Source organism: Herpailurus yagouaroundi, unplaced genomic scaffold (assembly GCF_014898765.1).
Source record: "Herpailurus yagouaroundi ecotype Mexico unplaced genomic scaffold, PumYag 188, whole genome shotgun sequence".
NCBI classification, from domain to species: Eukaryota; Metazoa; Chordata; class Mammalia; order Carnivora; family Felidae; genus Herpailurus; species Herpailurus yagouaroundi.
This window is the reverse complement of record NW_024412419.1, coordinates 20,582,200-20,595,965: the sequence shown is the minus strand read 5'-3', so window position 1 is coordinate 20,595,965 and position 13,766 is coordinate 20,582,200. Positions and strand designations below refer to the sequence as shown.

Sequence of the window (13,766 nt, the reverse complement as noted above, 5' to 3'; positions counted from 1 at the left end):
GGGATCCACAGTCTGCATGGAGCCTACTTAAAAAAAAAAAAGCATTCTGATTAGAGGATAAGTATAAAATATGGATTGATTGTTAAGATTCTAGTAAGGCATTAATAAAAGAATTTAGTACTTAACAGCCTGTTTTGGTAAAAAGTATGCAAACTAAATCCATCTTGTTCATCTGTGATCTTCCCTTTCTTGCCGATGACAAACGTGTGCTATGGCTATAGCATCTTTTGGCATCAGAGTCTCCCCATCACCTCCCAACTTGATCCTGTGTTTATGTTGGTCTATTTTGATGGGCTTTTCCCATCATTCTTTTCTGCCCTCCCCCTGTGCCCAGCTGCCAGTTTCTTGACTCTGCTGTGCTGCCTTCCTGCCCATCTCTTCTTCCATCACGGGCCCATTTTTGACACATTGTCCTTCTTTCTGTTCCTGCTTTGTCTCACTCCCCTCCTCAGGCTTGCACTGTGCTGTCACCTGATTCAGGTATGCCCGGGAAACCTAATCCTTTCCACTGCCCTCATCATCATGTCTGTCCACCCAAATCTAAGGGAAGACAGTGAACTCTAACCAAATCAGGAACAACATGCAAGTTGCCATTGTGACCCTCATAATATACCACAAACGTCAAACACCTCGTAACCCTGGAAACACCTAAGATACAAAGATACTAATTAAGTAGCAGAACTCAGTCTCTTGTGCACTAAAACTACGGAACAAAATCCGGCGAAATTACATCCCTGTCATGGTGTGTGCGTGACCAGTCGCTCCTCTTGGTGCAGTGCAGCTCTGTGGTCCTTTGGCTTTGAGTGAAAGAACCCTTCTTGTTGAGTTTGCTTGGGCTGCACCTATCCATCTCCACCCTTCCTCCCTGTGAATCCTACTGTGCTTATCAGAAGCAATGATAGTTGGTTCCTTTGCCCCTATCACTCTTTCATTTGTTTCCCCGGTCCTATTGGTAATTATTAATATAATGTAAATGTCTTTCCTTTCAGTCCTCCTCGTCCTCTGGCCAACATGAACGACACCATGGTGAGCCACCTGTCCTCTGGGGTGCCCACCCCCACCAAGAGGTATGTAGGGTCTACGCCTCAGTCACTGCTCAGAGTTGGGTACAGGCCTGGCCGGGGAAGCAGAGATTCCACAGGGCAGAATTCTCCTCCTTTAACTGTCTTTTAAAATTATTTTGTGATTTTTTTTTTCTTCTTTTTTTCCCCACTAACTCGTAAATGTAGCACCAAAGGAGTCTGCTTGTGAGTGGTGCCTGAGGTGGAAACTCTTCATTTGTGACAAGCAGTGAACATAGTGTCAAAGCAGATTTGGCACTTTGGAAAGCCTCTTCTTTAACATTAAATAATATTTTGATGATCATGAATTTCAACAATTTTGCATTTGCATTCTTTAAATGTTGAAGATCGCTTCTGCTTCTTGATTAGACTGTGTGAACTGAATTAATCCCTGATAATTCTCCTAAATCAATGTGTATACGATTCATAAACATTTAAGTTGAAAAGCTTGGGTCTTTCTCTTAGTTTTACAGAGAGTCTCCTTTAGGGTCCTACAAGGAGCTAGAACTGTGTAGTCCTTTCTCTTCTTTATTTAATTTACTCTTCTCCAAAATTCTCTCAGGCAGGACTTTAAAAGAACTCTATAAAATGGCTTACTTTCTGTTTGATTTAAGCTGTTCCATAATGAGAGTATTGCAGAAACTCCCTCAAGGGCACAGCCATTAAAGAATCCTTTCTAACAGTCATCACCCAAAAGAGAACAAAAAAACAAAGACATTCCAACCAACTCCCCAAGTTCTTCCTGAAGAAAAACTACTTTGTGCCATATGTACTGATTGCTTTGGATTAATTCAGCTATAGAAATGTCATCTGCTTAATAATACTGTGACTTAACATATAATATATGATACTTAAGATCAACTGTGTTTGTTTTCATTGGCTAAAACTCCTGGAGCACTCTTTCCCAAACTTGACTGCTGAGAAGATTCAAAAGAATCACGTGGGTCAGTTATTAAAAATACAATTTTCTGGGACCACATCAGACCCAGTGGATCCTGAGCTCTTGAGAAGTTACACCTCTAACAATAAGTATTCCAGGTGATTCTTATCATCAAGCAAGTTTGGGAAAGAGCCTTAGAAGGAAGCTATGGAGTAAACTGGAATAGAGGGTTTTGGGATTAAATCAGAGTGACCTGATAATGTGTTGTCCACTAGGAAACTCAAGACGACCAGGTAAGAGTCCTTGCCTACAGCCTTGTTGAGACACTACCGCTTCTTTTTTTTTTTTTTTTTTTTTCATGTTTATTTTTGAGAGAGACAGAGACAGAGCATGAGCAGGGGAGGGGCAGAGAGATTAGGAGACACAGAATCTGAAGCAGGCTCCAGGCTCCCAGCTATCAGCACAGAGTCTGACTCGGGGCTCAAACTCACAAACTGCGAGATCGTGACCTGAGCCACCCAGGCGCCCCCCTTACCGCTTCTTTTGAGCAGATTTAAGTGGTATTCTTGACTACAGCATAGACTTGAGCCTGACTGGCTGCCTTTAAGTCCTGGCTCTCACCTGACCTTGAACAAGATTTTTATCTTCTTTTTTTAAATATATAAAATGGGGACAATGATAGTGTCTACCTTGTGGGGTTATGCGAAAATTTAAGATATTGTTTTCACTATTTAAGAAGTAAACTGATGAGGGGTGCCTGGGTGGCTCAGTCAGTTAAGCATCTGACTTCGGCTCAGGTCATGATCTCACAGTTCTTGAGTTCAAGCCCCACATTGGGCTCTGTGCTGACAGCTCAGAGCCTGGAGTTGCTTGGGACTCTGTCTCCCTCTCTCTCTGCCCCTCCCCCGCTAGTGCTCTGTCTCTGTCTGTCTCAAAAAATAAACAAACATTAAAAAAAATTAACTAAACTGATGAGAGAAGAGGTGGTGAAGAAACAATAACTTATAGATGACACTCTTTGTAGCAAAGTCTAGTAGACTTGGTCCTTCCTAGAGGTGGTTATCACAGACTTTGTAGGCGTTGACCAGCAGAACAACGGCAGCCAGAGCCCTTAGCAGGCCAGAAAGGAAGACTGAGCGCTATAATTTATGAAGAAGAGTAGTTGCCATATGGGAACAAGATGCTCCCATCCTAACAATTTAGTCCTTAGAATTTTAGATTTCATTTATATTCAGGATGAGATTATGATGTAACACGTGGGCATCAATTGCATAATCCGTTAGGTTTGGCTTTTTGTGGCCCAAGTTACCAAACCAATGTAAATTTCCAACTAGTATTCTATTTACTTCCTTAAGGATTCATCAGTTTTTCTTTTTTCCTCCAAATGTCATTAGACGTGTGTCTCCAGAGTCTGGTGAAAGCTAGGAACCCAGCACATCATCCCAGTCATACAGAACCTTTCTCTGCTGGGGCAGAGAATCCTCAAGGAGAATAAAGCTACTCTCCAGAATTAAGAAGTTTCCTTTAGGACTCAGCATACGACATAAATCACTGAATCAGACAAGAACATGCACAGTAATAAAAATGCAGGAAAAATTTAAGAGCTACAGTTTCTGCCTTTTCAGGAGGCAGTGCATATGAAAGTAGTGATAGCTCCAAGGGTCAAAAATACTATGTGAGTCCAAATAGAAGATGCTCACAAATGTAAGAGTGACTTTTTAAAGAAGAAAAACTTATCAATGGCAAAGATGCTGGCTGTCACGTGAGATGCTGTGAATTATGTTCCTGAGAGGGTCCACTGTAGGGATTTGCTCTATATAATATTCTTCTAGTATTCCTATATTGAAATTTCTATAATTGGAAAGAAATTTCATCTTTGCTTTAGACTAAATAGTTCCTGGAAATTTGCTTTCTTTAAAAACAACCAGAAGAGGGACGCCTAGGTGGCTCAGTCAGTTGAGCGTCCGACTTCGGCTCCGGTCGTGATCTCACAGATAGTGAGTTTGAGCCTTGCGTCGGGCTCTGTGCTGACAGCTCAGAGCCTGGAGCCTGCTTTGGATTCTGTGTCTCCCTCTCTCTCTGCCCCTTCCCCGCTCATGCTCTGTCTCTCTCTCTCAAAAATAGATAAACATTAAAAAAATTAAATAGAATAAAATAACGAGAACAATGTACTTAAAAACAAACAACAAAAAACTTTCAAAACTTTAAAATAGAGGCTTAAAGTCTCCCCCTTCTACTGGATTTCCTCCAAGGCTTGCTTCTGTCCCTCTTTTTCCCCAGGGTTCAGAATGTGAATGGTGGTATTAGTCTCTGGACTAAGGTACTGTATTATTTTATTTATTCATTCATTTTTATTTTGAGAGAGAGAGTGAGCGAGCCGGGGGGCGGGGCAAAGAGAAAGGGAGAGAGAGAATCCCAAGCAGACCCTGCACTTCCAGCACAAAGCCTGACACGGGCCCAGGCCCATGAACAATGAGATCATGACCTGAGCCGAAACCAAGAGTTGGATGCTTAACCAACTGAGCCACCCAGGCACCCACTGTTATACTGTTTTAAATCATAACATATATTCAGACCAATATCGAAAATTATGCCAATATTTTCTAATGTCTTCTAAAGCCTTAGCGTCATTTATGAATATTTAAACTTTTACAATTCTGTGGGCAGTTCATATAACTATGGCAGTAACAAAAACTTCCAATATGACACTTTTTGCTTTGTGCATTCAGTTGGTATATTAGTATTAACTCTTTTAACTTCGTGTATTAAAATTTAACTTAAAATGCACAAACCCAATTAAGCAAGATGAAAAGGTTGTAAATGAACTGCTCTATAGCATTGTGCTCGTAGTTAGTACCAGGTAGATCTTATGGTATGTGTTCTTACTATAGTTAAAAAAACAAAAAGGAAAACAAAAAGAGACAAACCCACAAAGACAAAGGCAAAAGCAGAAAGCAAAGGCAGAAGTGTCCACGGATCACAAAAGCAACTTAAAAGCCGTCGGGATGTCTATCTGTGGCTTCTCCATCTCTTGGTTACTCACAGAATGCCATCTTCATTCCCTACTGCTGCGAAACACCTACTTCTCAATACCGCCGATGGCTTCAGATGCACAGCCACAGCATTGGCATTCAAGAAGTTATGCTTTTCCTCCCTTCGATTAGAAAACTCCAAGGAAGGGTTCTTAACTGTCCTGGATTGGATTACTGCCCACCCTTGTGTATGTGGTAGGCCACACCCATTAAACCTACATCATCAAAACAGAGGAGGGAGTGTGTCCCCAAAAGATGGTCATACTGTCAAGAACAGAAAAGAGAGATCGTGGGAAGGACAAATAACAGAGGCTGTTGGCAGACCACCGTTTTGCTACCGAGCACACAGATGTGTGCAAAAGTATATACATACACACACCTTCTCATACAGGTTTCCTCTCCTAGGGTTTTCCTTCCCATAATGTAGCATTCCACGTACAACTGCAAATGGGTGCATGCCTCTCCCAGGAGTCTGTCCACGTGCTGTAACAGCCCTGGACCCTGGTTACATAGATTATGTCCATTCACCCAGGTCAGGTCTAGGTGTGTCTTTCTATGACTCCTTAGCCCCTCCTGCCCTGAAGCAAATGATAAGTTGTAAGCACTTTGCACCCAGTCCACAAAGGTAGAGATCAGAAAGTAGGAGAATTGTAATTCGGACAGCGGGAAAAGAGAGGTGACAGAAAACATGGCATATTAAGCCACATCTGCTGTGTTTCCTTGTGAAACACCACCAAAATGACAGTGTTGGGATTATTTTGAGTAAAAACCCGCAAGAAGAAAGAAAAATGAAAGAGGAGACCATACCAACAAGAATTTGGAAGCAGCAAAGCAGGTGGGTGAGTGGAAAGAGATTTTACAGACTGGAGAAGACTACAGCATAAGCGGATGGGGAGAGGAGCCCAGAAGAAGGCCCGCTGCAGGAATTAGAAGGCAAAGGGAGGATGCAGGATGTTTAGCTGGTAGTCTGTACAGGAAGCGCTTCGAACCACAGACTATCCACATGACTGGGTAATTGTCCCTACCCCCCTCTGCCAAAGAGTTGAGGTTGATATTTGGGGTTTTTGGAACAATACAGCCCCCAGGAGATCCTAATTGTCTTCATTATCTCACCCTTGGTGGGCTGAAGCAACTGGCTTCCAGACAACCCATCTCCCTCCCTTCGTTCTGAAGACTTCAGGAAATCACTGCTCCATCCTGTTATTCCTCTCCGGTGCCTGGAACTCCAGCCATCAGGGGCACAAGATCGAAGCCCCACGATCCTTAAGATCACAGTTGAACCAGTTGCTTTTCTTAGTGGCCACGTAGCAAAGATAGATGTGTCCCCTCCCTGGGATGGAGTGTTGCTGCCATCCATTCCTCAACCCGACTCAGCTAGTTCCACTCAGTGTTACTCCCCACTTCTAGTATCAGTTTCTATTTTAGTCAGAACCCTTGGCTATAAGTGACAGAAGCTCAGTTTGGATGAGCTTAGGGAAAACAAGAAGATTTTTTTGTTTTTGTAGCCAAACTGGGGGAAGAAAAGCAGGGCTGTACGTGGCTGGGCCTCAGGGATGACCAGAGCCAGGGGGGCTATAACTCACTTAGGTGTTTCCCTGTCTCCCTCTGCTACCCTCATGCTCCTTGCTCCTCCCTGTTGTATGTCAGCTGATTCTTCCCTATAATAGTTATCTTTCACACAGCAGGGAATATATCCGTGAGACCTGTGTGTTCATATTTCATAACCTCAACCCTATAGCGATTGCCTTTCTCTTAGTTCCAACTTGGAAACTCCTAGTGAGAGTTCTTTTTGGTCCATCTTAGATCATGTTATACCCATCCAGGGGTTTTCTGTTTGGTGGCCCTACCTAGATTACCACGGTTGAATGGGTAGGGGTCGGTTTTCCAAAGAAGGGGGTCTGCTGTCTGCAGAGAAGGTAAGGGTGCTGAAGAGACATTAGCTATAGACTTCTTTTTTGGGTGATTTCTGAAAAAAAAATTGCATACCTAAGTAGATTATATCACTCCCGCATTAGCATAGATTTGTTTCAGGAGGCCCTTTTTACCCCCCTACCACCTCATTTTTATTTTCCTCAAATATTAAACAGTGCTTTCTAGTCTGTTTGGTTTATAAAGATGTATTGTGTGCCACCATCTTTGGGTAGCAACACGTAGACATTAGAGCCACTAATTCTAAGAAGTTACCAATTACTAGGAATCATAAGTAAAGGCACGATTTTATCAGTCAAAAAATTTTAACTTAACACATACTTCACAAGAAGGAAAAGTATTTTTTAAAGGCCAGAAAATGCCATATTCTATATTATTTCTGAGCTGAAGACACATGACCAAGTTAAGAGATGCGTTGCACTATAATAGTATTACGATGGCTTTCTGAGTGGGTGCCAAGGTAAAGGTTTTATCTTGTTATCTACAGAATACTGAAGAATGACAGAAGCCACAGTCTGTTGTTTTTTAGACTGAGAACAACAGAAATATTGGCAAAACGAAGAAAGGGGGCAAACTGAAATTGGCCAAGCCAGAAATTATCCATTTGTGGACTCAGGCTATTGGTGCTCTTCCCTCCTGTGAAATGAGAGTGAGTTTGGTTGAAAAGCAAGAATTAATGAGGGTTTAAGCACGATCATGAAACAACTTAGCTTGCATGAATTCTTCATGAGAATCTGAGACAACACAAGAATTACTTTTTTCTCCAATCTATTTTTGAGAGACAGAAAAGCAGAGTAATTGAAAATTAACACATAATTTTATGTGACTGCAGGGTCCTCAGTGTTGGCAGATTTCCAAAGTCCATCTGATGGCCCAGGCAATCAGCCAGGTTTTAGCTGCCTCTGGGTTGGGATTAAATTCCATTTCCATTCAAGCATTTAAGGTAAACCCTTCAGCAGTTCTAACTCAGGTTAGTACAAACAGAAAGCTTGAGTATTTCCAAGTCCATACTTTAAAGCTTAAGGTTGGAAAATTGAAGCTTACAGAAGCATAGTAACTCCTCTCCTTGCACTGAAGTAATAGTTACCTCCTCTCATTGGACTGAAGCTGGAGGTCCTCAACCTGAGCAAGAATTACATCCATTATGTACTGTCAGCAGAACAGAGGGGAAGAAGGAACAGGTCTGGGGAGAAAAACTGTGAGTTCAACATTGTGTGTTCAGACTGAGATGCCTGAGGGATCCTGAGAGTGATCCACAGAGTGATCCAAACTCTGTGGAGTTTGGATGTGGGGGGCCAAGGAAGGGAATAGATGATTCTCCTCCAGGTTCCTTTCTGGCTTACCGTACTTATGGTCGAAACACAGGAGGAAGATTTGGGCAGGAAGATAGCAAGATTATGTTGAATTAGAAGTGCCTGTGGGACACAGAGGAACCAGACCATAGCATGAGTTCTTGTCATCCAGATTCTTCCAGCTACCTCACATTCACACTAGCAAAGGGCAGGCACATACTCAGATCCAACAAATGTACAGAACCCACATACACACAATTTTACACATTTTTCACATTTGGAGGCTGTTAACTTGAGTATCTTGACCACATCTGCTCTTAAGAAGCTGACTCAGTGCAGGGCACCTGGGTGGCTCAGTTGGTTAAGCGTCCAACTTCAGCTCAGGTCATGATCTCACTATTGGTGGGTTCGAGCCCCACGTCAGGCTGTGTGCTGACAGCTCAGAGCCTGGAACCTGCTTCAGATTCTGTGTCTTCCTCTCTTTCTGCCCCTTCCCTGCTTGCTTGCACTCTCTCTCTCAAAAATAAATAAGCATTAAAAAAAAAAAAAAAAGCCAACTCCGTGCAGTATGCTGCTTTGTAATGAAAGGGGTGTGCCAAAGGCTTGCACTTATAATGGAAATTCCTATAGCAATGCTGAAATTCCTATGGTGATCCAGTTTAACCATGGCTCTTCACTTCTTCTAACATCAAACTATTACAGTATTTTAACTTAGCCATAGTAAAGCAGATATTTAAAACAAATCAGTGCTGTGGTATAAATTCCTACTTTTTTCATGGATCTTACTAGGAAATCTCCAGTCTACTCCCCACCTCACCCCCAATCTAGTCCTTTCTTTGTTACCAGACATTTTACTGAAATGCAGATCTAATGATGTTACTCTCCTGGTTAAAACTTTCCAGTGGCTCTTTGTTTCTACAGCACTGTCCAATAGCATAGAAACCAGAATGGTAGCCATTAGCCAAGTGTGGCTGTCAAGCACTTGAAATGTGACAGAGGAGTGAATTTTAACTTAATTTGAATGTAAACAGGTACATGTGGCTAGTGGCAACACAATTCTACAGGATTAGGCCCACATTCTTCAGTGTGGCTTTGGAGGCTGCTCCAAGGTGACGGTCGCTAGTCTCCCCAGCCCTACCTTATTTCATTCTTTTTATTTGGCTTCTACACCCAGAATTACTCAAATCACTTACAGTTACCCAAGCAGGTTTCTGCACCTGCTCCTTCCTTTTTGTGCCTTCCCTTCCTTTTTCCTTTTATGTCCCTCTCTTTGTCATCTAATTCTTCCTTCTGAACTTAGCTTCAGCTCCTCCAGGAAGCCCTCCCTAATCCCCTACAACTAGGTTAAGTGTTCTTCCTCTGTGATTCATAGCATGTTGTACATATCATTGTATCATAATTACCTGTTTGTTCCATGCTTTTCTAGACTATATGTTCATTGAGAGTGAGGACTCACGAGGCTTTATCCAGAAACTTACTCCTTTTCTTCAAGTCGTGCTGCTGTTTTGTATCTTAATCAGTACTTCTTCTGTTAGGAAAGGGGTTTTCTTCTTCAATTACTTCAAGCATGTGGCATCTTATTAACATTGCCTGCTTATTCCATTCAGGGCAGAGAAATAAAGGACATGAGTTCTACTGAAGTATCTGGTTCTACTCCAGTACTGCATGATTCACTATAGCTGCCCCACCCCTGGTTATCTGTAACTTTCCTCTCCAAGAGTAAGAAACCCGGCCCCCATCACCCACCATCCCTCTGCCTATTTGTTTAGCCCTGATAGCATGGATAGTGGTTTCAGAACTGTTTATTTATTTCTTTAATAGATTACTGAGACATAATTCATTCACCATACAATCCATCCACATAAAGTGTATGATTCAGTGGGTTGGGGTATGCTTACAGAGTTGTGTGGCCATCACCACAATCAATTCTAGAACATTTTCATCACCCCCACTACTAAAAGATCACTCACTGTGGTGTGGAGAATCGACTGTAGTGGGCAAGAGTGGAAGAGGAGGGCAGTCAAGGTCTGTTGGGTGGCACTTGGTGAGACTTGCCAGATAGAAAGGATGGCAGCAGTGGGGGCAGTGAAGGGGGCTGGTTTCGGAGGGCAGCCAGGAGGGCTGATTAAGGAATTGGATGTGGGGCACAAGGAAATGAGAAGAAGAAACAAGAAGACTTCTGCTTTGAGCTCGGTGACTGGGTGAGTGGTGGTGCTGTTCCTTTCAACTGGTCAGCCTGGGAGAGTGGCAGGTGAGGAAGTGGGTGGAGAGAATGAGCTCTGTGTTGAACATGTTCAGTTTGGGATGCCTGTTAGGCAGCCAAGGGGAGATGCTGACTAGGCCCTCTAATACACAATCTTGGAGCTCCAGGGGGAGGTCAGAGCTGGAAATGTAAACTTGTGAGGATTACAGTAATACCTTTTGGTAAGATTATTCTGAGAATAAGCAAAAGAGCATATGTGAAAGTCTGTGATAAGGTCACAGGTACTCTGCTGATAATGACTACTACATTATCTTCTGTAATCCTTCCTGTACTCTCTAAAGTCAGTAATACATGAGGTAGATTTTATATTATTTTACAGATGAGGGGACTGAATCTCTCTGTGGACAGATTAAAGCCCAAGTTCACATAGCAAGCAGGTATCAGAGTATGGATTAAACCCAAGCCTGCCTCACTCCAGAGCCCATTCTCTCAGATGCTGTGCTCTCCTGCCTCCTGCCGAGCAATGAGTCCTGCTCCGGGGCTACAAACTGCCACTCCAGAAGCAGCCTCTGCTTCTGACCTTGTCCCACCACAACTTACCCTTCGTCCCCACCCTCACCACTCACATCCCTTTCCCTTGTGTCCTGACCCCACAAGTGTGTCTCTTAACTTCTGCCAAAGCACCCTCTCTTGCTGCCACTGGAGCTTCTGCTGAAGCCATGAGACACTCTGCCTTAGATTCAAAGGCCCCCATCATCTTGGAGAGCAGGTGTCACCCTGGAGTGTGCATCTGGAGCACCTAGAAGCTTGTTTCAAATGCATAGAGCTGGGAGGGTGTCTTGGGAAGGAAAGTATGCTGCAGAGAGAGATGTGCTCATTTCATTGTCACTCCTCTTTTTTAACTCTGGTTTATTCTACTCACCCTTGCTTTTGCTGATCTCCCTAACTGGACAACATTCTATTCTTATGTCTTCTTCTTCTTCCTTTTTGTTTTTTTTGTTTTGTTTTATTTTTTCTGTTTTGTTCCTTAAGTAAGCTGTACACACAATGTGGGGCTCGAACTCACAACCCTGAGATCAAGAGTCACATGCTCTACTGAGTGAGCCAACGAGGAACCCCTATTAAGTTTTCTTAGAGAAGAACAGTGTCCCTGTCATCTTAACACTTACTATATTAGCCATTTTACATTTATTTGTGTGATCATCTCTTTTTCTACTAGACTGTTAACATCAAGAGAGCAGCAGCCGTGTCTGGATCCTGCTTACTGTGGTATGTCTTCTTCTGGCACGGTGCCTGACATCCAGTAGGTGCTCCAGACATTGACTCAAATGCCAAATTTCCATCAGAAATACTACTAGAACTATTGTATATTCTGCCGTGAAAATCACTTACTTTTATGGATGGAATTGACATGTGTCAGCCTAGAATAGAACAAATTATTATTATTATTATCATTATTACTATCGTTATTATCATTATCATTATTTTATGTATTTATCACTTGTGTGGGATTCCAAACTATTCCAAACTACTGACTTTGCTTTAGAAAAACAGATTTCTAAAGCAAAACCTACTTATAAGTTGGGGGTTGTATATAGATTTATATTTTATCAAAAGGAAAGAATTTAAAGGAAAAAAATCTGGAAACACAGGTACATCTTTCAATGGAGTATATATTATCACATGTATATCTAACATAACACCCATACCCTGACACAGAATTGTCAGAAAATATATGGACACTTAAGTGCCTTATATACTGTAGATGGCTACTGATAATGCCTTTCATTTTGGTTTAGATTCCTCATTATCTGGCCAAAGACACTAGTTCTGAATAGCAGTTTTCATGGAAAGTTAAAATGGAGTTTAGTTGGACTATTGCTTCTATAGTGAATGCCTACAGTTTCTTTTCTGCCATTCCCTTTGGAACGCACCTTGGTCAGATTTTCACATCCTGTTCGCTGCCAAACCAGTTCTTTCAAGGAGACCAGTGACTTCCTCAGTGTTAAATTCACTGATGAATTCTCAGGACTTATCTTAATTGATCTATCCATGGCATTTGACATAGATGATCGCTCCCTTCTACTTGAAACGCTTTCTATACTTGCCTCCAGCTATTGTGCTCTTCTGCTTTTCCTCCTCTTCCTTCTTGGCCCCCTTTGCTAGTTATTCCATACCTCTTTGAACTCTAAATGTTAGTATGCCACAGGGAGCACTTCTCTTTTCTGTTTGGCCTCACTGTAGGTGATCCCATCCAGACTCACAGTTTTTAATACCGTCTACGTACCAGTGACTTCTAACCTTATTTTTCCGGACCAGACCTTTTTTGCTGAGCTCTAACCTCATTATCTTCCTCCTCAGTGGTATCTTCACTTGGATCTAATGCATACCTTAGTTAGATGTCCCAAGCTGAGTTCTGTATCTTCCCAACCAAACCTACTTCTCTCAGGGTCTTCACCGGCTCAGTTAATGGCGGTCTCATTCCTGTAGTTGCTCGGTCAGAAGTCTTGATGCTTATTTCGTCAAAAATGTCAGATTATTAGATCAGCTTTATCCAAAAATACTGTCAGAATCTGTCCAAGATCTTGCTATTTCTTACATCTCTACAGCTACTGCTACTTTGCTGGCCACTCTTGTCTCTCATATGGAACGTTGCAGGAAGCTTCTAATTAGCTGCTGCCTCCCCATTCTCTGACACTTTATCTTCCATAGTGCAAATGATCTTATTAAAATATAAGTTCTTTCATACCCTACCTCTGCTCAAAACCCACCAATAACTTCTCATATCAGAGTAAAAGCTGAAACCCTTATGATGGCCTTATATAACACTGCTACTTTTCAATCTGTCTTAGAAAGAAGCACTTTTGTTTTGTTTTAACTTTTAGTTTGAAGTAGACAAATACTTTACAAAAGTATGATACAAAATGAGTTACTATGGGAGAGAATTCCACGCTGGTCATGGTGAAGTAATTGCTATAAGATTAGCTCTTCCACTATAAACGTCTAGAAAACTATTCTGAATATAACACTGTTTTCAGAAATTAGACAGTAAGTAGGGCAGGACTCTTCTCCAAGGGAAAGGAAGTAAATGAGGAGAGCCCTATGATTGCCCAGGCTTTCTGCTGGGAGGCATTTACCAAACTCCAGTGCCAGAGACAAGCAGAGTAAGCCTTATTTGCTGAGAATAAGAAGACAGAGATTGGAGTTTAGGGAGGCTATAATTTGCCAAGTAGAATACCCGAGGGGAGGAAGCATTTAGAGAAAGAGCTCCATAAATCTGCATACAGGTCTGTTAAGTCTTTCGCTGAAAACAAGCTGCTTGTGCATAGAATGAGATTTCACAGGACCACCAAAGAACAGCTACCTGGG

At 42.2% G+C, this 13,766-nt stretch overlaps 1 protein-coding gene across 16 annotated transcripts in view; it reads left to right on the top strand.

The window, feature by feature from the left end:
* Positions 1-13,766, top strand: part of DTNB (dystrobrevin beta) — a 215,950-nt gene that overhangs the window by 136,898 nt on the left and 65,286 nt on the right. For 15 of the 16 annotated variants that reach the window (XR_005797200.1, XR_005797199.1, XR_005797198.1 and 12 more), the window contains exon 9: positions 990-1,067. Coding sequence is in view for 13 of the 16 variants with exons in the window: in XM_040496241.1 (XP_040352175.1) it covers positions 990-1,067 (78 nt within the window). In the remaining 3 variants the exon portion in view is untranslated. Of the gene's footprint in view, positions 1-989; positions 1,068-4,221; positions 4,262-11,616; positions 11,710-13,766 lie in introns of those variants that run through there. The other variant, XM_040496240.1, reaches the window with a different exon arrangement.